General features: G+C 45.6%; 1 protein-coding gene across 2 annotated transcripts in view; it reads right to left on the reverse strand.

The window, feature by feature from the left end:
* Thsd4 (thrombospondin type 1 domain containing 4) overlaps positions 1 to 26,274 on the reverse strand; it is a 560,327-nt gene that overhangs the window by 464,076 nt on the left and 69,977 nt on the right. For both annotated transcript variants that reach the window (XM_029543546.1, XM_029543547.1), the window contains exon 4: positions 3,502 to 3,863. In XM_029543546.1, the coding sequence (XP_029399406.1) occupies positions 3,502 to 3,863 (362 nt within the window). The remainder of the gene's footprint in view (positions 1 to 3,501; positions 3,864 to 26,274) is intronic.

Consider the following 26,274-nt stretch of genomic DNA (forward strand, 5'->3'; position numbering starts at 1 on the left):
ATAATAAATAAAATAAAAAAAGAAGAAGAAGAAAATTGGGGTACAGACACTGACCTTCTGGAATCCACACATGTGCATGAATGTGGGCACCACACATACACAAACATGCACGCATTCCCCAGTAGGTTTTTTTTTTTTTAAAAAAATAACAAAACAACTGCCAGTAACAGCCTTACAGTCCCATAGACCAGGCTGTACTCACGTTTGTGTCTGTCCCAGGGTCTTCTGATCCACTGGATACTCCATAAATATTTGGTTGAATAGTTCTATTTATTATATGACTCCAATTAAGTTCTCAGTTGCTTGGCACAGCAACCTAACAGTTTTTATAAGCAGCTAAACAGCACCAGCTTCTGCCTCAAATCTCAAACCCACAATAGAGAACAGGGGAGCCAGCTCTCCGTGGAACATGCTGACATTTTTCCTTGGGGTTAGATAGACTATGCAAGTGCCTAGTGACTGATAAATATAAGCCAATGTGGATTGCTTCAGCCAGGAAGAGCTAGGCGTCCATCAGCAGCACAGACTCCCAGCTTATATCTGGATTGTTTCTTCTGAAAATGCCAAATTACAAGAGCATGATAAAAACATGTAGGGACCTCACAGTAAGCAGTTACTGGCCCTCTGTCAATAAGTTAGGAGGAAAAGGTACCCTACTATCAAAATGCTCAATAGAGGGCCTGCAGTGTAGACTTGGGGCCCACAAGCACCTGCACCCCCAGACAGGTGTCCTAGAAGCTCAACCACAGAGTCCTTTCATCACAGAGTCATCAGCCCCAGCTTTCTAGTCTCACAGAGCCCTGAATGCTATACTGGAAGTCTGACACACGCCTTCAGATTTCACCTTACAGGCCAGCTCTACAACCCTGGGTTATTGCTTGAACTCCTCAGTCCCCAGACACTGCGTGTATCTGCTTTATAAATTCCTTAGAACCACCACTGCCTTGACGTGAATCCTGACTCTGCTCACTGCTTCTGTAGCCTCGGGAAAAGCACTGCATGTCTCGAGCCTCTGAGAGGAGAGGGAAATCAGCACCTGACTCACCACTGTCAGCGGAAAGCAGCAAGAACATCACCTGAACATGCGCAGTGAGCATGCAAGAAGCCCTAGGGATGACCTCTCTGTGGTTTTGAAATCAAGAGTTTTGAAAAACAAGTTTTTATCTTTTTATGTTTTGGTGACGATGCTCACTAGGCGGGAAACCTGATCCTCACAGTCTGGGCTATTTATAGTTTTATTATTATCCTATTTGGTAGAAGCATTCACTGTTTCTTGTATAAGTAGTCCCGTGTTTAGCCACAGAGGCTATGCTACACCCTGCAGCGAATGCTAACCATATATGAAATACATCCTGAACTCTCTCTCTAAAACATGGACAGTTAGTTCTGTGTTCTAGAACACACTGTAGCTGGGGAGATATTTCCGTGGGTAAGAGCACTTGCTCTGGAAGCACAAGGATCTGAGTTCCAATACTCAGTTCCCACATGCGATGCTGGGCATGGCTCTGTATGTCTGTGACCCCAGCATTTGTGAGGGGCAGAGACAAGAGGGTTGCTGAAGCTTGCTGGCCACCAGCCTAGCTTCAGACTCAGTGAGAGACTCTGCTTCAAAGAAATACGGCTGAGAGTTGTAGAGCAAGACACCTGATTGTCATCCTCAGGCCTCTGTGCATACATGGGCTCACACACACACACACACACACACACACACACACAGAGAGAGAGAGAGAGAGAGAGAGAGAGAGAGAGAGAGAGAGAGAGAGAGAGATCACATCAGTCATATGCATCTCAGATAAGGGAACTTGCAATGCGGTATAGTGAGAAGGAAAGGCAGAGCTCAGAAAATTGGAATCCACAGCCCCAGGGTCTATTGAAAATACATCCTAGAAACTCTCTAGGAAAGAATTTACTATTGAAGGACCATACAACCACAGCTGGCGTGCACCTAAGACTATAAGCATAAAAACTGCCCAAAGACTGGCAACATAGATCAGCTCTTAATATCCCTCCCTGCCCTCTTTATTTAAAATTTTTTTTGAGAATTTCATATATGAGAACTGTATTTTTGTCATGTCTATCCCTATCTCCATTCTAATTCCTCCTGTGTCCCGTGTCCCCTTACTCTATGTGACATTTCTCATCCAATTCTTTATATATTTGTATGTATGTGTGTATGTGTATGTATGTGACTATAGTGTCCTGTTGAATCCATTTAGTATAGTTCATATGTATTTGGGGCTGAGCTCCTGGGATTGGACGATCTCTCCAGGGCTCACTCCTGGAAATGACTCTTTCTTCCCCTCTCAGCAGCCATTAATTGCCAGTAGCTCTTCATTTTCCCACCTTATTGGTATGTCACTTGCTAGTGTGATTACCCAGGTCTGTTTAGGAGACCACATTATTAAGCAAGTCTCCGAATTTAATGTCCTCTCTTTAAATCCACACAGCCAATGGCTAGTGGTTTCTGGTCCCCCCCCCCCCAGCCTAATGGTGGCATCTTGGGACCCAGATGTCTTAATTAGAGTTGCTATGGATGTGTTAAAACACTGTGATTAAAAGCATCTTGGGAAGGAGAAGGTTTATTTCACTCACAGTTTAGCTCCATATATTTTACTTCCTATAACAGTTCATCATCAAAAGCAGTGAGGGCAGGACCTCACACAGGGCCGGAACCTGGAGGCAGGAGCTGATGCAGAAGCCATGGAAGAGTGTAGCTTACTGGCTTGCTCCTCATGGCTTGCTCAACCTGCTTTCTTACAGAAGCAAAGACCATCAGTGCAGGGATGGCACCACCTACAATGGGCTGGGCCTTTCCCAATTAATCACTAATTAAGAAAATGCCCTACAGCCAGATTTTAAGGCAACATTTTCTCAGTTGAGGTTCCCTCCCTTCAGCTAACTCTAGCTTGTGTCTAGCCAACACACTGGGTTTCCTAGCCCAGCTCTTCCCTCCTTCTACTCCTTTGAGGGTCTCCCTAAAGTGTGAGGTGTAACAGCTTCTCAGAATTCTCTTCACTTTGAAAAATAATTTTATAATCAAAAAGCAGGGTAGGAGTAGCCTTGGTTCTGTAAAGGCTACAAAATGACTAAAAGGCCATGTGGGGCTGGGAAAGGGCTCAGTCTGTAAAGTAATTGCTCGCAAGCAGGCAGCCCTAAGCTCCACCTCTAAGAACACATGTGGGGGTGGGGGCAGCCAAGCCAGGTGTGGTTACGGAGGAGGAGATGAGTGGAATCCTGGAGAGTACTGATTGGTCAACCTAGCCAAATCAATCAGTAAGGAACTAGGTTTTTTGTCCCTTAAAAAACAAGAGTAGGTTTTGGCTTGAAGAATCGATCCAGATGCTGTCCTATGGTCTCCATTGGCCTCCACAGGCACATATGAATATGCACACAAGCACAGAAGGGGTGGCGGCAAGAATTCCTCCCATACTGCAGAATTAAGGCAGTGGCTCTGCTGTTGTCCAGGCAGGGAAAGACACAGGGACCAAGATGTGCACATACCTTCTCTCTGAAGGATCACGGCCTCGGGCCTGTGGGTGTCGACTGCCTCGCACCACTGTGGGGCCTTGGCGGCTAGCATTGGAGCCAGCCAGGGTACGTTGGTCCTCCTGGCTTCTATGCAGCGGTACTGAGGTCCGTACAGCTGACACAACGTGGCCAGTGATGGACAGTGCAGGGCCATTGGGCCGGGAGCCTCCTCGAGCGCGGTAGGAGCTGGGCAGGCAGGGCCGTGTCTGCTCCATCACACCACCACTGCAACTACGTGAACAGGCAGACCAGGGGCCCCAAGAGCCCCACACACCTGGGGAGCCACCGCCACTGTCCTCCGGGGTTCCCTCGGCCACTGCCATCCGTTGTGGGACCTATAGAAACAGAGGCTAGTTAGAGTCCTGAACCTTAGAAGCTTGGAAAAGAACTAATTTCTCTACAGGACCCATGTGGACACAGGGTATAATTAAGAAGCAAAACAGAATGCATAGAATTCAGCCTGGGTCTCAGTCTATACAGACTCAGTCATAAGAGACAAATTTAAGTGATCAGGAGAGTCACAGTGCAGCCCTGGCTTTGAGCACTGCGATGGCTATTCTGAATTGTCAACTTGACTATATCTGGAATGAGCTACAATCCAGAAATGGAGGGCACACCTGTGAGAGATTTTCTGTTTGGTTTCTAGTCCGGACCTTGGAGGTGGAAGACTCACACCTTTGATCTGAATCCTGAGGCAGGAAGACACACTAAGCCTTCGATCCAGAACAGAAGACTGGAAGATACGGCCTTGATCTTGAGGCAAGAAGACATACCTCCGACATGAGCCGTGCCTTAGGGGCTGCACCTTCTGCTGGAAGTCTATATAAGGACATAGAAGAAGGAAGCTTTGGCTCCTTGCCTGCTTGCCCTCTCCTTGCTAGCACATCCATTCCTTTCCTGGCGTCAGAGCCTGCTTCTTCAGTATTCCATCTTATACGGAAGACCAGCAGAGACAGCCAGCCTTGTGGGACTGAGCAACTACTAGATTCTTAGACTTTCTGTTCATAGTTAGCCATTCTTGGATTAGCTGAACTGCAGACCGTAAGTCATTCCAAGACAGACAGACAGACAGATAGATAGATAGATAGATAGATAGATAGATAGATAGATAGATGTTGATAGACAGACAGACAGATTCATACGGTAAGTTCTGTGACTCTAGAGAACCCTGACTAATAACTCTCAGCTTAACTGTGAGAGTTGTTCTAGATTAAGATAAAGTAGAAAGAGCCACCCTAAGTGAGGGCAAGACTATGCCATAGCCTGGCATCACAGACAAAACCACAGGAAGCTAACTAAGTAGCATTGATCCCTCTCTGCTTTCTGAGTTCTCTCTCTCTCTCTCTCTCTCTCTCTCTCTCTCTCTCTCTCTCTCTCTCTCTCTCTCTCTCTCTCTCTCTCTCTCTCTCACACACACACACACACACACACACACACACACACTCATATGATGTAGCCAGTTTCCTCCACACCCTCTCCATTATGGTAGATTGCATTCTCAAACCAGGAGTCAAAGAAACCTATACTAAGTTGCTTTTGCCAGATATTTGTCCCAGCAATGAGGGAAGCAGTTGCAATGTCAAAGAGGTATGGTGTCCTTCAGCCTCTAGCTTGATGCCCATCCCTAGGCCAGAAGACCTGGATTCCCTTTAGCTGCTGGGAAATTGGCACTGTGTCTCCCTGTAGTACCAGCAACGGCTGGAACAGTTTGTAGGCTGTGCCATCCCTGCCACCTCCTCCTTTTTTGCTTTGTTTTGTTTTGTTTTGTTTTGTTTTGTTTTGTTTTTCAAGACAGGGTTTCTCCGTATAGCCCTGGAGTCCAGGCTGGCCTCGAACTCAGAAATCCTCCTGCCTCTGTCTCCCGAGTGCTGGGATCACGCCCGGCTTCCTACCACCTCCTCCTAAGCAGTGACTTATAAGCTCCTGAACCTCCAAAGCTAGTCCATTTGATAAGGGGAACAGTCCAAGTGTTATAGGGAAATAAGTGAGCTTGTCTGTGCACAGTGAAGTTTGGCATTAGGAACTTGTTAGAAAACAATCGTGATCATTCTCCTGCCTCGGCACACACTAGAAGGAGTACAGCATGCAAGCTCTAGGCAGAGAGGGATTCCACTTTGTGGAGCTGGGCCTTTCAGAGACCTTGCAGGGCAAGGGCTAGGCGCTAGGCTAAAAGCAGTCCCAGTGAGTCCTTTGTTATGCAGATGTGGAGCTGAAGTTCCAAGAAAAAAGGACTGCACACGTGTTACAGATTCTGCAAGGCTGAGTGACCAGGCTGAGTGACTGAGCAGACCTTCTGTGGAGAGTCAGAATGTTACAGTGCCGCCGGAGTCCAAATTACCCAGGGTTCTCTTTAGTCCCCTTAGTAGCCAGCCGGTCCTCGCTCTGGATTTGACCTAACATCCTTGGGGCTATAGACCTCCTCCCTTCTACCAACCTGAAGGCTAAGAATGCCATCAGATAACCTCTTTAGGCTTACAGCAGAGACTTGGATGTGACCCGTCTACTGGTGTTTCCACCAATGTCTTTCTCAGTCACTATAAAAGCATCATGAGTGTTTGAACATAGTGTTGGGAATAACCTGATAGCCTGATTCTGTTTTCCTGAACCATGGTCACTTGCATTTGCTTCCGAATAAACTCTCTCTCCTTCCCATTGAGAAGACAGCCATGTTTTTTGCTGCAACACAGACAGGATCTGAGCACCAGCTGTATACCTGGCTCAGAGTCAGGTGGCCTCCCACTTCACTTCTGTTTCTGTGATAAAATACCCTGACAAGAAGCAACGTAGGGGAGGAAAGGTTGGTTTTAGATAAAATTTCAGGTCCGTTATTAACATTATTATTATTATTATTATTATTATTATTATTATTGATTTTTCGAGACAGGGTTTCTCTGTGTAGCCCTGGCTGTCCTGGAACTCATTATTACAAAGCAGTCAAAACAGCAGGACAGTGAAGCACCAACCACATGACAATCATGCCCCAGAGTGGAGAAAAATGAATGAATCCACACATCTGCCAGTGATCTCATTTTCCCCAATCTTATACAGACTGGGGTCCAAACTCTGCAATGGTGTCACCCGCAGTGAGCTGGCTTATCCTGTATCAGTGACTGTAACCAAGAAAACCATCCTTGGACAAGTATGCCCACAGGCCAACTTGACCCTGACAATGTCTCACTGAGACTTTCTTCTCAGATAATTCTAAACTGTGACATGCTAGCAAGCTAACCATATGAGGCACTGAGGACAAAGAGGAAAACACCCAGGAACACACAAATTAGCCTAAGCCCAACAGCAGCAGGCCAGTACATGAGGAGGAGGCTCTTAGGGACTGGCTGCATTGGCTACCTGGCTGGCTGGCTGGCTGGCTGGCTGGCTGGCTGGCTGGCTGGAGTGGGAGGCTTGAAAAGGCTTCCAGAGGAAATTAGGGAGTTCCAGTTGGTTCTGTGACTGCTAAGCACCTACTGGGTATGTAACTGCATACACAGTCTGAGTCTTATGCCTGTCTACCAATCTCACGTTATGAAAGGGAAATTGAGGCTCAGAAACATTATATGGCTAGTCCCCCGTCAGCGTACTGGATTCAGAAATAACCAGTTCTCAAAATTTACATGTTCTGACACTTGCTGCTCTCTTCTCAGCTGTCAGACAGATGTTTTCACCCTTCCAAAGCATTCTCCTAGAACATCTTTCTAGAAGGTTCTCAACCTTCTTACTGCTGTACCCCTTTAACACAGTTCCTTATATAGTGTGAGCCCCAACCATAAAATTATCTTTGTTGTTACTTCATAACTGTAATTTTGCTACTATCATAAATCATACTGTAAATGCCTATTTTCTGATGGTCTTGGATGACCCCTGTGATCCTCAAAGGAGTTATGACCCACCAGTTGAGAACTACCATCTTAGCACATCCTTCCTGTCTTTCAGTGACTGAACAAACCTATGGCTTTCTGTAGGCTATCTACTCTTTTCAACAAGCTAAGGGCTTATCTATGCAATGCCCAAGAAGTCTACGGATTATCCTGGCTCTTCCCACATTTGTGTTCTTACTGACCTTGGCTTTGGCAGCTCAAAGTTCTCACTGGGTGGTGCTCTTCTTCGTCTTCCTCAGAACCTGAGTAGTGAGGAAGTCCAAGGATTATCTGGAACAGACCTGACAGAGCTGACTTGAAGGATGCTACATGGTGTCACGCATGAAGTCACCCATGAGTGATGGCACTAAGCCTGCCTTAGGAAGTGGCTGTGAGAACTGACCAGGGTCCTGCCTAATAAGCACGAGCAAGCACTCCAGCTGCCCTGGTCACCAAAAGCCAGGGCTCAGCTCCTCAGCAGAGTTCTTGCCTCAGGCCATCAGTCACCATGAACCTACTGACTTGCATAATTGAGGTTCCTTTAACAAAAGTACAGCGTGGAGTGGCCTGAGATGATCTCTATGGCTCAAGTTGGCTCCTGGAGGTTCTGGAAGTAACCAGGGGTAGGATGGGAAAAGAGAAGCAGCCAAGAAATGGGTAAGGGGTTTGCCACACTAAAGTCACTAGCAGAGCTCAGCTGGCACCAACCAAATGACTTAGGGAAGTGACACTGAGAGAGCTAAACGAAGCATACCAGTGATGTGGGGTGAGCAGGCTACAGACAGGGTCAAAGCAAGACTCAGACAGACAGGAGAGGAGGCGGGTTTGGGTGATGACTGACAGCAGCTGACGAGAGGGCCCGGGTTCCGACCTCAGTCAGAGTACATGAGCACCCTCAGCCCACTGCACTGGGCATGCAGAGAGAAGCTTTTCTCCTGTTTATGAACAGACCAAGGCAAAGAAACAAGGACAGGGGTCTGAGAAGCAGGGAAGTCATAGCACCAAGGAAACGTACCACCTAAGCAAAGAGTACCCGGATAGAGTCAAAGCTACAGCGGGCCCGGGGCCACCAGATGCTGAGGAGGCTCCACCCAGAGCTTTGGGAAAGCACACATATCTGGTGACATCTGGTCTGCAGAACTGTGAGGGACTTCATCTCTCTGGCATTGAGTCTGTAGTGAGAGAGCACTGGACTTCTGAGAGAAGGCAGGAGAGTATGCCCGTGGCTCTGACCATGAGTTCTCCCTGCTGGACAGATGTACATATCAGTCAGATCCACAGCAGGACAGAGACAGCCACTCACCACCCAGGTCACAGATTCAGAACAACCCCTCTCCCAGTTCCCTACCATTCACCTGGGTTGGTGTTATTCTGTTCAGTGCATAGGGAAGAAACTAAGGTCCCAGGAAGCTGTGCTATGGTCTCAGGCTAGTGAGAGGCATGTATCAATCTCAAATCCAGTTCTCTGTTCCTCTAATCTTGTGGGGACTTTCCTTCTGCATGCGACTGCCACCCTGCCGGTACTACTGGTGGGAAACAAGAGTCAAAGGTGGGGTAATTCCACGTGTATGGTTCTCTAGTGGAAGTATGGTTAGGGATGAAGAAACGCAGAAAGACAGGAAGATGTTTCTGGTATCTTTGGGGATATACGCTGTCTACCCTTTCCCAGTCTCTTAGCAATAGATAACCAATATGCTTTCTGTAACATTCCACTAGACATGCAGCCACACAAGGGACCACTTCCCTCAACTAATCCCACCCTAATTTAGCATCCGGTTGCCAAATTGGGTAAGATCCTGGTGGGGAGGGAACATAAAACCACATTCCATCCTATTCTGCAGACATGAATTCTCAAATTTATAGTGTGATTACTACAGGGAGTGACCTGAAATTCCATGAGTTTCCACGATGAAAGTCCAGACACACACTCCTGAACTGAGCTTTAATAGTATAGTCTACCTTCCATAGTTTATGCTAGCTATTCTCAAACTATCAAATAATATTACATACATATTATGCACTCACATATACAAAAGTTGATATCAAATCATTATGTGAAAAGAACAAACTGGAACTAACTATGGCAAGTCTAGACACATCCTAAATAAAAGCCTGGGTCAATGTAAGATATCTTCTCTATATAATGGGATATAATTATCCTTTTAGAATGAAGTCAATTTACATTCATTAAAATAGTTTCTATAACATGTTAATTGTTGAAAAACAAAATGAAAAGTGGGATTATATAATAAATCTGTTTGTAGCTATCTCTCTTTAAGCATTAGGTTGAAGCATAAAAAAGTTGTTCTTTGACCAGATCAGCCCTACAATGCTGCAATTTCATATCAGTTTTTCAACTTAATATGGCTTAAGAGTTCTCTGGGTCTGCCAACCAGAAGAGCCCAACTGGAAAATCTTTCTGTGCCAAGCAGAGTGGCGGGAATGAAAAGAGCAGAAGCCACTGTGGCTCCGTCACCCACCTGCTCACCTCTACCAGCTTTGTATCACCAGCTGGCTGCCCCAGGGGATCATCAATATCACAAGCAGCTGGAAAGCCAGGCCTGTTAGAATATGCTTAACAACAGGAATGAAAACCACCGGTTATTCAGTGTGGAACCCGGGCCAACTAAAGAGCTAATTGCTTTAGCTGTATTATCTAACTGAGTACCCTGGAGAAATCAAACAAGTTAGAGTGTTTGCAAGATTTCTATCGGCTCACAGATAGTCAGGATGCTCTTGTGGCAATCCCCAGTCATGTCTGGAGACATCTGAGGGACGGAGTGCACATTTGAACAGAAGCTCACTAAAACTGGAGTGATTACTTTTAAGTGACTCCATCCTCAGAGACTGGTGGCTCCTATGGAAACTTTCAGTAAAATTACATAAATGATCAGAAAAGGAAACAGGAATACACAAACAGCAGACGCCATCTCCCGTTGTAGAAAATAGCAGCATACGGGTGCAAAGGCAGGAGTGGGTGTTGACACCCACAGAAATGGTGTACAACCTCCTCTGGAAGGACAGGGGAGAGCCAGAGGGTCACAACAGGAAGAACAAAGTGGAGGGGCAAACACATCCTCATGTGCTGAAACCAGTCAGCACCGGCCAGAGCCTGATTCTCACAGGAGCATTCCATGGTTCTCATCCCCACTTCACAGGTCAGTCCCACAGCCTAGCACGTGAAGCTTTGAAAATGCAGACTTAATGCCACTCCATCAGGGTTGTTGTGACTAAGTAGGACATCTAACAATCCCACCTAGCAGGGGCAGGGGCCATGCTTCTATGTTCCTTTTTTGGGAGGATGGATGGCACAAGTCCAAAGTCTTACAATGCTTAAGAAGCAGATCCCACCATAGGATTAAAGCAGCACTCTCTCCACTCCACTGGGGGTGTTCAAGGACGTGAACAGGGAGGCTTATGGGTAGGATAACAGAGTTAAAGAATGGACATCTTGAAAGTGCACATACCACATTGAGACCCTTCTCTGGAGAATATGATGAGTCTCCTGTGGGGTGAGGGATAGAGTCGAGGGAGAGATCTATTGAATGAAATCCTACAAGCCCTCAGAGGTCCTCTTCCTTAAAAAAAACAAAAACAAAAACAAAAACAAAAACAAAAGACTATGAGGTCATATTATAGGAGCTGTCTCCTGTCTGTCTATGTCTCAGTCTGGCTCTGCCCGTATGAGTGTGTATGTGTGTGTACATGCATGTGTATACGTGCCCACGTAAAGGTCAGGGGTCAACCTCAGTGTTGATCCTCAGATACTATCCACCTTATTTCCTTGATTTTTGAGACAGGATCTCTCACTGGCCTAGAACCCCATAATTTGGCTGGGATGGCTAGCTAGCAAGTCGAGGAATCAATCCATTTCTGTCATAGCAGCACTGGAATTGCAAATGCACTCCATCATGCCTGGCTTTTGTCTGTGCATTCTGGGGCCAGAACTCAAGTCCCTGTATGTACAAGGCAAACACTTCAATGACTGAGTCAACTCCCCTGCACTCCAGGACCTCTGACTTGGTGAACAGTCACTAAGGAACAAGAGCAAAGGGGTGGAAGGAAGGGACAGCACACAGAGACATGAGAAAGCAGGTAGTCACATCCCAGTTTAACAGAACTTGGGATGCACAACAGTGGAGCTGTGATAATGCCAAGGGCGACCGAAATTCCTCAACCATTCTGGATGATGTAACTATCATCACCTGGGCTCAGACATCTAGAAGGCTGCTTAATGCCAGTCAGAGATGAGTATAAATCTACACACTTGGGAAGATGTGTACACAGTGTAACCTGACAGCCCTTTCCTTCTGGCCCTTTAGGAAATCTGTCTCCACGCTGCATAAAAGGCACTGGGAATGTCCTCAGGAGACAGCTAGCTGAAGTCAAGGTAGATCAACTGGATTTGCTAGCTACTACAGAGTGACCAAGAGACCAGTGGGTTTGGGTCCTCTGCCCTAGTAATAGCTCTCTTGATCTGTCTATGCTCTGAGACCATCTTGTGCTGGTGTTGTTCTAGCTGATACCCACACCCTACCTACACCTGACTCATCCCAGCCTGGCGTCCCTTGCATTTGCTATTTCTATGGCTTGTGTTAAAGAACTCTAGAGGATATCTAAATGATGGCAGATTTATACACATAAAATGTGGCAGCCAGAATGATATGAAATGAACCAAGTCTGTCTTTGGCACAGGACATGAAGGGGAGAAAGCAGCTCTGGGGGATTGCCAAGAGAGATGTGGCTGATCTGGGCCACTGTGCTGGGTTGTCTCTGTGAACTTGACACAAACCTGGAGCTATCTGGGAAGAAGGAACCTCACATGAGGACCTGCCTCCATCAGATGGGCCTGTGGGCATGACCGTGGGGTATTTTCTTGGTTAATGATTGATGCTGGAGGGCCTGCCTGCTATGGATGCCACTACACCTGGCCAAGTAATCCTGGGTGGTATATATATTAACAACAACAAAGCAGGCTGAGCAAGCCATGGGATAGCAAGCCAGTAACAGCCTTTCTCTCTGGTCTGCTGCACTCAGCTTCTTGGTCCCTGCCTTGAGCTGTTACCTTGACTTCCCTCAGAGATAATCTGTGATCTAGAAGTATGATAAAATAAACACTTTTCTCCCCAAGACATTAGCATTCTAACACAGCATCAGAGAAGCAAACTGAGACAGCCAGAAAGGAGGCTCAGGTAAAGGTGCTTGCCACCAAGCCTACCAACACAAGTTTAGTTCCTAGAACCCATGTAATGGAAGCAGAGAAGCAATTCCTGTTGTCCTCTAGACACACACACACACACACACACACACACACATATATATACATATATATATATATATATATATATATATATATATATACAAACATATGTATATATACATATACATGTATACACACATACATATACAAACATATAGACACATACACACATATACATGCACATACACACATACATACACATGCTTAGAAACACATACACACATATGTACATACATACACACATATACACTTACACACACACACATATATACATATATATGTGCATACTTACAAATTAAATATTACATATACAAATTAAATAAATAAATACATTTTAAAAGAAGAGTGGCTGGTCTTTGTTTGTCAGAAGCATAAGCATGGAAGAAGCCCAGACTGAGTTATGTAGAAACGATAGTTAAACCAGAGTAACAGGAGGACCAAGATGCACTGAGGTTGCATGGATCGGAGTCTGCAGGAACAGATGGTAGGTTAGCTCTGGAACAGAAGACACACACCAGCCCCATCATAGCCAGGCTTTACTGCATCCTAACCACCTCCTCCCCATTTTTTTTGAGGCAGTCCCACTATATAACCTTGAACTATATAAACACTACACATCTGGACATGAACTCATGATCTTCTAGAGCACTGGGTACTGGGATTATAACCATACACTACCACACCCACATTGTATAAGGCATAAATTCATAAAGCCAAATAGAAAGATGGTCAAATAAAATTAGGGCTTCATGATTCAACAAAACACCGTAATCATGAACAATACAATGCAATAAGCAGTCATGTAATACAATATAAAGTTTAAAATGGCAAATACAAACTTGAAATTATTCCATGGTTATACTAATGTAAATGTTCTGTTTGCCTATGAGCAAAGTCTGGAGGGGGATGTGGAAAACTGAAAACATCTGACCTGTCACCGAAGCTGAATCTGGGAGTTTCCTTGTAATTTCAAAAATTTCAGCCATGGTTACAATATTGCTTGGTCAATAAATAAAAATAAATAGATTAAAGGAGGAAAGATTCAGAGCAGATTGTGGAGTGGAAAGTAAGAGGCACAGACTAAACCAAGACGGATGGACGTCCTGCTTCACGGAAGAGCCCGGAAATTTCCCCTCGCCACCAGGAAGCCCATAACTCAGCACCACTAAATGTCCTCAATGGATTTGCATTTGGCACTTATTCGAAATCATGTCCCATCTCACTGGTTTCTAATTCTCTTGCTAAAAAATAAGCTTCCCATCTGTTCTTCATGGAAATGGAGTCATAGGGGGCAAAAGTCTTTTATATTCTAAAGTCTTGTTCCAGAAGAGACAAGAAAGAGTAGGTTTGGTTTTAGCCACATAACCAAGCCAATATCCTAAAGAAAACACTATAAAAAGACTCCTTGGAGTTGGAAACCAGAGGCAAGCTTTTCAGAAAGCTGAGAGCAGAAGACTGAAGGCCGACCAGCGAGGCTCACCAAGGCCATTTTACCAGGGAGCCTGGCTGGACAGGCGGCTCAGGAGGTAGAGAATCTCCAATCAGATTACTTCAACCAAGGACATCACTTGTGGGTTTTTTTGTCTGTCTGTCTGGTGTCCATTTTTAAGTAGATGATTTGGTCTCACATCATAATAGCCTATGCTGACACAAAACAAAAGGATACAAATCATATTTGTCAACATTAATATGAATGCAATTAATATTAATACAAAATGAATATAAAAGTCTCAGGACAGTTGGGAAGATAGATCAGTTCCCTTGCCACACTAGCATGGGGACCTGAGTTTGATCCCCTGCACCCACATGAAAGCCAGGCATGATACTACACGTCACATCTGTAATCTCAGTGCTGGGAAGGCAGAGATCTCAGGAGCTTGCTGGTCAGGCAGCCTAACTAAATTCCCGAACATCAAGTTCAGTAAGAGATCCTGTCTCAAAATATAGGGTGGCAAACAATTAAGGAAGGCATCCAACATCAGCCTCTGTTTCTACATGCATTTTCAACACATATACACACACATATATGCACAAAGACAGAGGCAGAGGGAGGGAGAGAGGGGAAAAGGAAAGGAGAGGGAAAGGTTGAGGAAGAGGGAGAGAGAAAGAAGGAGGGGAGGGGGAGGAAGAACAATTGAAAGGTAGAAGAATAAAAACCCCTTAGCTTTGATGGGGTAAAAACCTCTCCAGTGGTTAATTACTCAAGTGAATGCACACTAGAAATGTATTTCAAGAGTAGGTGAAACAATGCATTTACACAAAACCCAAGTAAATGAGGAGAAAGAACAGGAAGGCACAAAGAGGTAGCTCTAGCTAAAGTATGAGCCATACGGAAGAGAACTCCAACGACATGCAGCCAGCCACAAGCCATCCAGTAGGTGTCAGCTTAGGTGTCACCTTAGGTGTCAGCTTAGGTGTCCGCTTAGGTGTCAGCTTAGGTGTGCTGCAGACCTGCTGCTCCTGCTCTGCTCTTGGGCCTCTCTGAAGCCCTGAGCCCTCCCAGTGGAGAATCATTACAGTCAAAACCTCAGGGACTTCGGCTCCACCACACTCGTCCACATACGTGCTATTGAGCATAAATGCTCTGACCCAAGTACTGGAGGGTAATATAGGCACACCCGGTTCTTTTTACTTCTAGTCCTGTGCTGTGTCACTCAAGGGTGAGTCCTCAAAATGACTTACAGCACAACCCACCTCACAAAGCACTGAGAAATGCAGGTGCCTGGCTCTCACACCAAATTTACCAAATGCGATCCCCTCGGGGAGGAACCCAAGGATAGGCTTCTTCAACAAGTTCCCCTGGTTTGAAGGAATCACTGGCCACCGGTTATGATACACTCAGCTGAGACTCAAAAGGGGACATTTTTTTAAAAACAAATCTCACCCTCCAGGCTTTGAATCTCTATCCTTTGTGGCTACTTCCTTCAACCTCAAATATTCCAGCCCCATCATAGTATCACCTCCAAGCCTCCTCCCCCTGCTTCTGCCACTCTACATGAAGCCAGTTCCAAGTCTATGACGTAGGACAGGAACGCATTTGTGTGACCGTACCTACCTAACATGGGACATAAGCCGGGAGGATGCTTTAGAAAATCTACTCTTGGTAAGGAGATTGAGCAGCCAGTGAGCCATAGAAAAAGGAAAGATGGAGAGACAGAGAGAGGGAACTATGGGTAGAGATACTATCTTGTAGACCCAAGGCTGTTCTGCTCACTTTGTGACATGCGACTAACGTGTCTGTGGCTCCGACAGCCCTGTAGATCAAATGACCTGACTGGATTCGACTGGGGCAGACACGCCTTCTGCCACCACTAGGCTTTGGATTTATTAATCTGCCTCAAGTATCACGAGAGTAAGGGAGATGATCTCAGCCTCCGCCCAGGGCTCCCCTGCCAGTAAAGAAGATAGCTTTCATTTCAAAACGCAAGGGAAGCCTGCATGCACTTCTGCTGAATTCAAAGGCAGGGCCCATCCAAATGATGCCATGAGGTAAATATTTGGATGTGATCTCCGTAACAGGAAACACTCCCCGCTTCTGAAATTGACCTGTCGCTTTCATCACCAGCCACATGGAAATTGTCCCCCCTTATAACTGAATCATAACCCGGAGCCTGTGCCTGGGTACCGAACACACCCTATGTTGCCGAGCACTTACTGGGAAACAGAAGCAGATGTTACTGCAAAGAGCCTGGATGTCGTCTTTGGTGTGGTGGTTAGCCTATTTGGCCTGATACTCTCGATGGCAGTTTCCTATTTGCAACTTAAGCCAACCAAGACGGTGAAAATAACGAGTAACACACAGAATAAAGTGTGGCAAGAGGCCGGTTTGGGGGTGGCAACCTTCAGCTGGAGTCTGTCGGGTGATCCGGTTACCCACAGCTGGGTCGGTACTCAGCACTGCTTTCTAGAAGGCTCTGAGGATCAGAAAGATCCTCCTAAGAAAGGCACATTGTGCAGCTGGGGAGACAGCTGCAGTAAAGTGCTTCCCAGGCAAGCATCAGGACCAGTGTTCAGAATCCCAGAGCCCACCAGTTGTAGGAGTGAGTGCCTAAATCCTAGCATCAGAAAGGTGGAAAGACTGCCTAGCTGAATCAGGTGTGGCTCCAGCACAGTGAAAGACTCAGTGTTGACCTCTGACCACGCCTATGCACATGCACACAGATGCACACACAGATGCACGCGAGTGCGCATGCACACACACACACACACACACACAGTCATTGAAAGCATTTTCCTGGTCTTTGTCAACATCTAATATAGAGCTGGGCACACAGGAAATGTTCAGTGAATGCTCGCTCAGTGAGACAGGTAAGTGGACTGAACTGGGACCGTAACTGGATTCCTTGCCTCAGACCATCCCACCAGCACACTCAGAACTGCCTTGCCACCAAAGTTTACTCTTGAACTGCAGCCCAATTGCGTTGCTCTTTTGCTTAGCAGTGAACCCTGGGTTCCCATGTTCTAAAGGATAAAAGCCAAACTGACTCTTAGTTCATTCTCTTTAAAGTCTTGCCTTGTCAGGTGGTTGTGGCACACACCTTTAATCCCAGCACTTGGGAGGCAGAGGCAAATGGATCTCTGAGTTTGAGGCCAGCCTGATTGGCAGAGTGAGTTCCAGGACAGCCAAGGCTACACCGAGAAACCCTGTCTCAAACAACAACAATCTGGCCTCAGCCTTCCTTTCCAGCTCAACCCTCATCACTCCCTCCAACCAACGTGCAGGAAGGACATACTCCTCCTTTCTCTGGCCTTTACTGGCCTCTCAGTTCAAAGGCATTCTCTCCTCCCCTCCGTCTGTGAACAGACGTTTTCCATCCATGCCAAATGGTCCTCTCCCATTTTCCAGAGCTGGTATGCACATCCTTTTCCAAAGCGCTTAACGCCTGGCACTAATTATCTTTGGTGCAATTATCTTCTCAGCAACACCACAAGCTCCTCGGGGCGAATTATGATTTATTTTATCTTTGTACTCCACACATTCTCATCTCAGCCACAATCTGTCATCTGGTGGGCCCTAGGGAAATGCAGAGTGAGTGAATGGATGGGCGGGCGGATGGGCCAGAGGGGTGAGAGGATATCTGGGTGGGTAGACAGATGAGTGTGTGTGTGTGTGTGTGTGTGTGTGTAGAGATGGACGGTTAGGATAAATGGACGAGTGGATGGGTGTATAGAAGGATGGATGGATGGTTGACAACTTTACCAAGTGTCCTATCTGTGAAATGTTAAATACCTCCTCTCTCTGCTTAGTCACCTGGCTGGGGACCCATGATGCCTCTACGATTCCCCTCATTCCATTTGCCTGAGAGTGGAAACTAACTGTCCAAATGATAGTTCTGTTTTCCAAAGCGAGTCACTCAGAAGTTGACCCTGGGCTATGCTCTCTGCATGAAACTTTCTCTCCTCTTGACCTTGGGACACCACACTGTCCTGGTTCTTCTCCTAAACTCCTGGTCACCCCTTTTCTGGTGTCTCTCCATTCTCTCCCATGTCAAGAATTGGGGAGACATTCTTGGTAATCTACTCACCTTGTCCAAAGCAGGGGGAAAGCTGTGGTATTGGCAATAGACTTTGTGGTGATGTCTTGCAGGTAAGTGAGTGGTCTCAAACTCCCCTCTTCCTCCACTTGGACACAAACCCCAGCCAGTTCTACTCAGAAATATTGCTAGATGCAGCATCTCCCCAGCCTCTTAGCCTACAGCTTAGTCAGTTTCTACTTCCATTTGCTTGGACTTGCCCCCAACTATCCCGAACTCTGTCTCTACTTTAAGAATCATTTCTGCAAATCACAGCATCCAAACCCCATGTGGACTGGCCTCTCCGAGCACTCCCTGCATCTGGAGCTGAATCCATTTACCCAAAGTCCTCACTCCTTGGCCCCCAGTTAGCCCTGCAGCCTTTCCCACCAGCACATCCTATTCCTAATATGCCACTCAACCACACCAAGCCTTAAACAACCATGTCTCCTGCCTTGAAAGCCTTTCCTCCCCAAATCTTCTGACCTCACCTGATACGTGTCTGCTCATCTTCAAGATCTGCCAAATTTGGAGTTTCCTACCCCCCCCCCCCTTGCAGAACTCCCTCGCTCCCCATGTGAGGACAGTGGTTCTCTCCTTTAGGCACCCACAGCATTTTGAACATACATCACTGTATTCTAATATAATTTCCATTTTAATGTATCACATCACAGGTGGTTAGCCAAAAACAGCTGTCAATTTCTTAGGCTTATTACTCTGACTCAACTGGAAACAAGTTTCAGATGGAATAAACACAGATCTTACAACAAATAATAATTCAAGTGAATAATAACGTGTGGGGGATGCAAATTCATGATGTGGTTATAGAGGTCAGAGGTTAACTTTGGTTGTCAGTTCTTATGTACCTCCCATCTTCTTTGAGACAAAGGCTCATTGGCCTAGAACTTTGACACACAGGCCAGGTAGGGGGCCCACAAGGTTCTAGAGATCCACCTCTCTCTTCCTCCTATCTTTTCATCCATGGAATCACAGGTTTGTACCATCACACTTGCCTTTTTACATAGGTTCTGAGGATCCAAACTCAGGTCTTTATGCTTGCAAGCTATGAAGGTATCTACCAACTAAGCCATCTCCCCAGCTCCAATCTATTAAGGCAGCAGATAAATAATAAAACTACAAAGATACAATTGGATATGACCACGGGTGCTCTTAGATTATTCTGAGTTTGAGCAAAATGGACCAACATTTAATTATTTTTTTCTTTTAGAAAATGAACACATTTTGAAGTGCTGGCCCATTACTGTAGAGGACCAATCTACAAGGTTAATCAATGACTACATGCTGCTCAGTGGAGGACTATCAATACCACTCCCACCATATTGCTAGTGAGTGACTGTGAGCCAGCAGGGGACATGACCTGGGCACAACAGCTGCAAGGGAGCAGCCATGACCTCTAAGGGCAAGCTCTTCAGGGCCTGGTACCCAGCTGTGAGGATCAACACGCCTTCAATGCTTTCTCACACACAGTGAGATATTCAGGATATACCAAATCCTCACTCGGGCTACTCAAAGGATTGCATCTTCAAGTTATCACTGGACTAAAAAATCATGAACTTAAAAAAAAAGGGTATTTAGCAAAAGCCCCGGATGAATTAATAGAACCACTCAGCAGCCATCCCCAAAAGAAATACGATAATCTGGGGTGTCAAAGATTTTTCCAATTGTATTATTTCCAAAATTCAGTTGAATTGCTGTGAGATTATTCTGATCACATCTAGCAAAACACAAACATCTCCTTTCAAGTGCTCAAATAATACTTCTGTGATTCTTTTACTATTTTTTTTTACATTTTTATTATATTTATTTATTCATTTTCTGTAGGGAGGTGTGAGCGCACATGCCAGGGTGTGTGTGTGTGGAACTAAGAAGACAACCTGTGGACACTTGTTCTTCTGCCACACAGGTCTGGGGGCTCACACTTAGGTTTGTTGGCGAGTGTCTTTACCCACAGAGTCATCTAGCTGACCACACTCATTGATTCTTGAAGAAAGAGTTGACAATGTGCCAAATACTTAACTTCAGTTAGTCCTCAGAGCTGCCCTTTCCTATCACTGGGATATTAATCTATCATCCTTCATAGGGGTCTCTTGAATAGTGAGGGCCAAAAAAACCAAAATAGTGTGAGTACATGGGAGGGAACATACATATACACAGAAATCACATGCGCATGACCACCACACATATTAACATACACACAGCATATGAACTTGCACACATATAGTCACGCATATAAGACAATCTCACATAGTCACAAACACATGCTCATATATATATACATAAATATAATGTCCTCACGCACATACAGATACACACAGACAAGAGTCACAAACACACAATTATATAGTCACAAATATGCAATCAGAGAAAATCACACACATACATGAGTCATATACACACATACATAAGGGGAAACTCACAATCACACCTGCATAACAACAGAATCTCACATACAGAATCACACTATAGAATCCTACACACAGTCACACACACACACACACATTCACACTACCATGTTGCTTTCTTCTCTTGGTGTTTCAGAGCCTGAAATGTTATTATTTGCTTGCCTGTTTATTATCTGATCCACCTACCTATTATACATAGGGACTTTTTATACTATGGCCCCAGCTCCTATATATCAAAGCCTGGCACAAAGTTTGTGTTTGTGGTTGTGCAATGAATGTACCCTGCCAGGTAAGATGTTCCTTTGTTACAGAGGAGAAGCTGCTGAAAACCCCCAAGGTCAGGCTGCTAGGAACAGCACAGGTAGAATTCAGACTCCAATTTACCAGCTCCATCAGCCAAGAGCAGCCCTTGGCCTGGAATGCTCAACCTCAGGTGCTATCAGTGAGCCAAAGGGCCTTGATGTCCCTTCCTAAACTCTCATTTTCCCCCCTGAACATTTACAAAAGGGCTGACATTCCCCCAGTTAATTACTTTTAATGTTAATCTAAGTAATGATTTTTTTTTGACAATTTAAATGTTAACATTTTGAATGTCACATTTCTGATGACTGTCTAAATAGAACACACAGGCCATGTGTGTGCACATTTGCAAACATGTGCCCATGCCATGGGCATTCAGATGGAAGCATTTGAAAAAGCCCTTCAAAGTCCTGGGCAGGACCCCAAAGTGCTAATATTGAAATGCGTAAGCAAACAGAGATGTAGCCAAACAGATGACCTCCCTAGACAGGAGCTCAAGGTCATATAAGGGGCATTGCAGGCAGGAAGAGAAGGGGAAAACATTTTGGGAGCATTTAACTCAGTGGTAGTTTGCCTGCCTAGCATACAAGAGCCCCTCGGTTTGATCTCCAGTACCACACATACAAAGAAAATAAAGTGTTGGCTGGAAGGCTAGCATCTCCTCAGAGTAGTGCAACAACAGGACAGAGCTGTCTTTCTGGGACAGCTTAGGTATGGTCTTGCCTAAAAGAAAAATCTCTGGAAATTATTTCCACCTCAAGCATTCTGTGCAGGCAAATTAGAAGATCCCACCTCTGTTTCTGGAATGAGCAAAGGGACCGCTCTTAACAGTCTCTGGCTTGATCGGAGACTACTGGCTCCAGATATCCATGGGAAAGGGAGCCCTGCCCTTATGACCTGCTGAAGCACAACCCACCCTCTAGCCAGGCTGATGGCACCAAGAAAGCACCTCTTTCCTATCTGCCTGGTTGGCATGAGCCATGTGTGTAGCAGAAACGAACCCTGAACTCTCCACAGAACACACAGGCTTCCCCAAACATTCCAAGTTGCTCTGGCTATGAACCAAGAATCTTGCTCGGAGCCAACCACTTACAGCCCATTAAAAAACCCCGTACAAATGCAAACACTCCATCCATTAGACAGGGAGAAACAAGAACCACATCTTGCGATGGAGCTAGTCATTGTTGAAACTAGACTAGGGGCTGGGGTACCGGAAGAGGAAACATCACTGTGTCAGAAACCACAGCTATTTCCAAAGTGCATAGTCAATGACATGGGAGACCAACGGTGCCCTGGGAGGCAGTAAGCAGGCAAACTGATTAGTTGTGTGCCACACAGCTCCAGTCTGGGGAAACATGAGGTAGCTTGGGATTTCTAGCTGCTTGGAGCTTGAGGTTCAGTGTGTTTAACAAAATGTCTCCTACACTGCTATAGAAGCCAAAGACCCTAAAGGAGACTACTACTGGTGTTTGTCTAAGGCAATATAATTTCTAACCATATTCTATATATAGTATCTGTATACCCACAGATAAATGTAGCTCTCACTTTTTATCAAAGAAGCTTAAAAAAACATATGGAGACTATCACAGAGATCTACAACTGGTAAAATGCAGAGAAAATTGACTATGAGGAGCCTCGACCTCAACTGATACATCTACAACAGCACCTTCCACCCAGGGCTCATGGAAAGTCACAGAAGAGGAGCCATAAAGAACGTAAGATCTAGAGGACTGGGATACCTGCTGGTAGCCAGTGTCTTCTAAACATGATGGGAAGCTGGGCCCATGAAATCTCTACAATATAGTTACCTAGGCAATATCTGCATGATGATAATACCAGTTGACATGCCAACATGGATAGCAGAAAAGTCCCCATCCCAAGATGGAAAACTGTAGACAGTGAATGGCAACTGAGGTAGGGAGAATCAGTTTTCTCTAGGGATGGGCTCCCTGATGGGTTATCCAATCCCAAATGGTTAGCTCTAAACATGTATGCTTCTGAACCACACTAGACTCGGTAGATGTGTGTGTGTGTGTGTGTGTGTGTGTGTGTGTGTGTGTGTGTGTGTGTAAAAATTCAGTACTCATGGATGGAATTCTCAAACAGTTTAAGTAATTAACAAAAAAAAACCCCAACAAGCACAAAGTATTCTTTCCCACCCTGAGCCTGTAAATTCAACAGCACCCTTGTTTAGAAGCTGCTGCACTGGCTAGCTGGAGTCACAGATGCCGAAAGGAGCAACTGAGTAGAGGCAGCATCATGTAAGTCTCTGCTCACTGCGCCTGCCTTCTACTTCATAGAACGCATTCTCTAGTTCCTCTTCCCATTCTTCTCCCCCTTCTTCTTCTTTTCTCTTCTTTCTTTGCAGTCCCATGTTGGTCACAACTTTGAGCTTAAAGAAGGCTCTTTTCAGGCCTTAAGTCCAAGCTATATGGCACTCTTAAACTTTAACAGGATGCCAGAGAAAGTATTTGCCGAAATTTGATTCCCCAGATGAGACTTCCTTCCTACTGTAACTTGGATATAATAAGGATGATTAAAAACAAGCAGCCACCATCACATGGTCCTGGTCATAAAGAGATTCCAGTGGGAAGCCACTGTGGGGTCCGGTCGCAGCAGCCGCTTCCAGGGTTGCACAGGGAGCTCGCCACCCACAGGGCATCTCAGCCTTTGGTGGTGGTCCTGGTGTAGCAATGTTTCTGTTTCCTGCTCCTACCCCCAGTGGCTCCAACTTTGTACTTTTTAATAAAACGATGGATTTTTATAACAATGCCAATATGTTTTATGAAAATCTACCTTGTGTCTATTAGAAATATTTGACTAAAATTCTTAGAGGAAAAAAATAACTTTGTAATACAAGTGTAAATTCTTTTCCTTTTTAAAAATATTTGTAAGATATCATATATGTGTACTACGTTTATAACATTCCCACTCTCCTCCCTCCAACCCCTTCCAACCTCCAGCTCCCTCTCAGACTCATGACCTCTTTTTCCTTAATTGTTATTATATATAAATTATTGTTATATATTTTTATTGTTTTATACATGTATGTATGTGAATAAATATATAAGTACAACTTGTAATGTTTATTTATTATATGTATGTTTTCAGGAATGTTTTCAGCTCACTGGGAGGTGGGGTCATCCCTGGAGAAGACCAATTCTCTCTCTTAGCAGTCACTAACCCCCCTCTCCCCCCTCCATATTGGCATGTCAACTGGTATTGTCATTGTTCAGACATTGATGAGATTCCACGGGTGCAGTTTCCTCGACTGAACACACCATCTTGAGGAGGAAAGGGTAAACCATAAAAGACAAGGCAGTGAAGATCCAAAGAGAAAAAAGGCTGTAAGAGCATGGCTGTGTGGGAGTTCACATGTAAGGAGGCCTACTTACATCCTGGAATCTGCCACTAATGTATCTTGGCACCAGCACAAAGGACTGGTGTAGACCACTTGCTTCTTGATCCATCTCTGGTGAATGCTGGTTGCTGTGAACTGCTTTTTAACAAAGTAACTTATACAATCATATGACAAGGTTTCCCAGTGACTATGAAGGGAATCTTTGTTAGGTCATCAAATTTGATACTACTTAAGTCCCATTGTAAGGATACTCAAATGAGTTTTGACAACTGACATTTTAACAAAAGAGCTTTGCTCTGATTTATGAAATACTGAATAGAGTCCTGTAATGTCTGAGCCTTATGTGAAGTTTTATTCAAAGGGACAAGTCATCTTACCAGGAGGTGGTGGTGGATCACTAGATGCAAGCTCAGTGAACTACACCTAGAACCAACAAACCTCATCTGGGCTTTGAGTGCCAGGGCTACCTGGACAGCTAGAAAGAGGTGGAATGTGGAATGTACCAGACTAGCAAACTCCTTTTACACAGACACACAGACAGACAGACAGACAGACAGACAGACAGACAGACACACACACACACACACACACACACACACACACACTCTCACACAGTCAGGATAACCTTCTGAGTCATCCTATTTTCTTCATCCAAAGCCACATCAGAAATGACACTGAGAGCGCTATTATTTATAGTCCACAAACATCTGTGCAAACTGGAGGGGAAAGGAAGCCATGTGGTTGATCTCTGAGGCTCCCCCAGCTGACATGCCAGAATTTCCAAAGTCTCCTCCATAGAGGCTTATCATGATTAATCCCAAAGGAAGGAACAGAACGCACAGCAGGGAAGATCCATGCGAAGAAGATGGAATTTTAGAAAGATGGCCTTCCTGGGGTGGCCCCACTAGTTTCCAACCTCTATTGTCACATGTACTCCTCCAGGTGCTCATCTTGTGGCACCAGCCCCAACTCTTATCCTGGTCTCTTAAGGGTGCCAAGAACATATAGGGTCAACAAACCCCATAAGCATAGTCCCAAATCCAAAAAACACCAGGGAGCCCATGCAGTGAGCAGGCAGGTTCTCAGTAAGACTCTCCAGATGCATAGAACTCTGCAGCCCACAGAGGCAGCAAGCAGCCTTCTACCTGTGGGCCTCCATCACGAGGCCCAGGGCACACAGAACACTGATATGGAGCTCAGCTGGAGACGCCACTCTCCTCTAACCTTCAGAGCAGTCTAGGGACCCTTTCATCTGTCACCTGTGTGTCACCTGTGTGCCTTCCCATGGTGTGGAGAAAGAGTGCACAACCCTGCCAGTAGTAGCATGATCCAGTTTCTAAATCTGGGGAAGGAAGATGATAGGGAACTCTGTTAGAACATCTGGGCATATTGTACACGCTTTAGCTCTGCTTCCAGAATGACCCAGCAGAGAGAGTTGTTACTATATTCACTCTGCCGAGGAGGAAGCAGGCTCAGAGGAGAATCTTCTGGCCATTAGCAGCAAAACCCATCCCAGGGCCAGTCATCCACTCGCCCCACAAGCACGGGAATCTGGATTCAGTCCTCAGCCCTCAGGTAAACAGCAGGGTATAAAAAGGAGCCGCATTTCTCATCCTAGCACTGGGGAGTTGGCGCCAGGCAGATCTCTGGGGCAGACTTGCCCTCCAGTTTTGCCTAATTGGCAAGTCCCAGGCCAAGGGGAGTCCCTGCCTCTAAAATGAAATACAAGGCAGGTGGGCTGATCTGTCCAACACACATGCACACGCACAGACACACACACACACACACACACACACACACACACACACACCAGCCTAGGCATGTTTTAATATGTCTTTCTGAGGCTTTCCAGAGCAGAACACCTGGGAGCACCTTCATGTACAGCTGCATAGTGAATGACTGAGGCCACCCGAGTTCATGCAGGACACTAAGCTCCACTCTGATCACCTACCAAAGCTGTTCTTCCACTTGTCTGCCACCTTACTGCTCCTCTTGCCGCTCCTCCATCCCTCTCATGACTTCCTCCAGACATCCC

The sequence above is a fragment of the Mus pahari genome, chromosome 10, assembly GCF_900095145.1.
Source record: "Mus pahari chromosome 10, PAHARI_EIJ_v1.1, whole genome shotgun sequence".
Taxonomy (NCBI): Eukaryota; Metazoa; Chordata; class Mammalia; order Rodentia; family Muridae; genus Mus; species Mus pahari.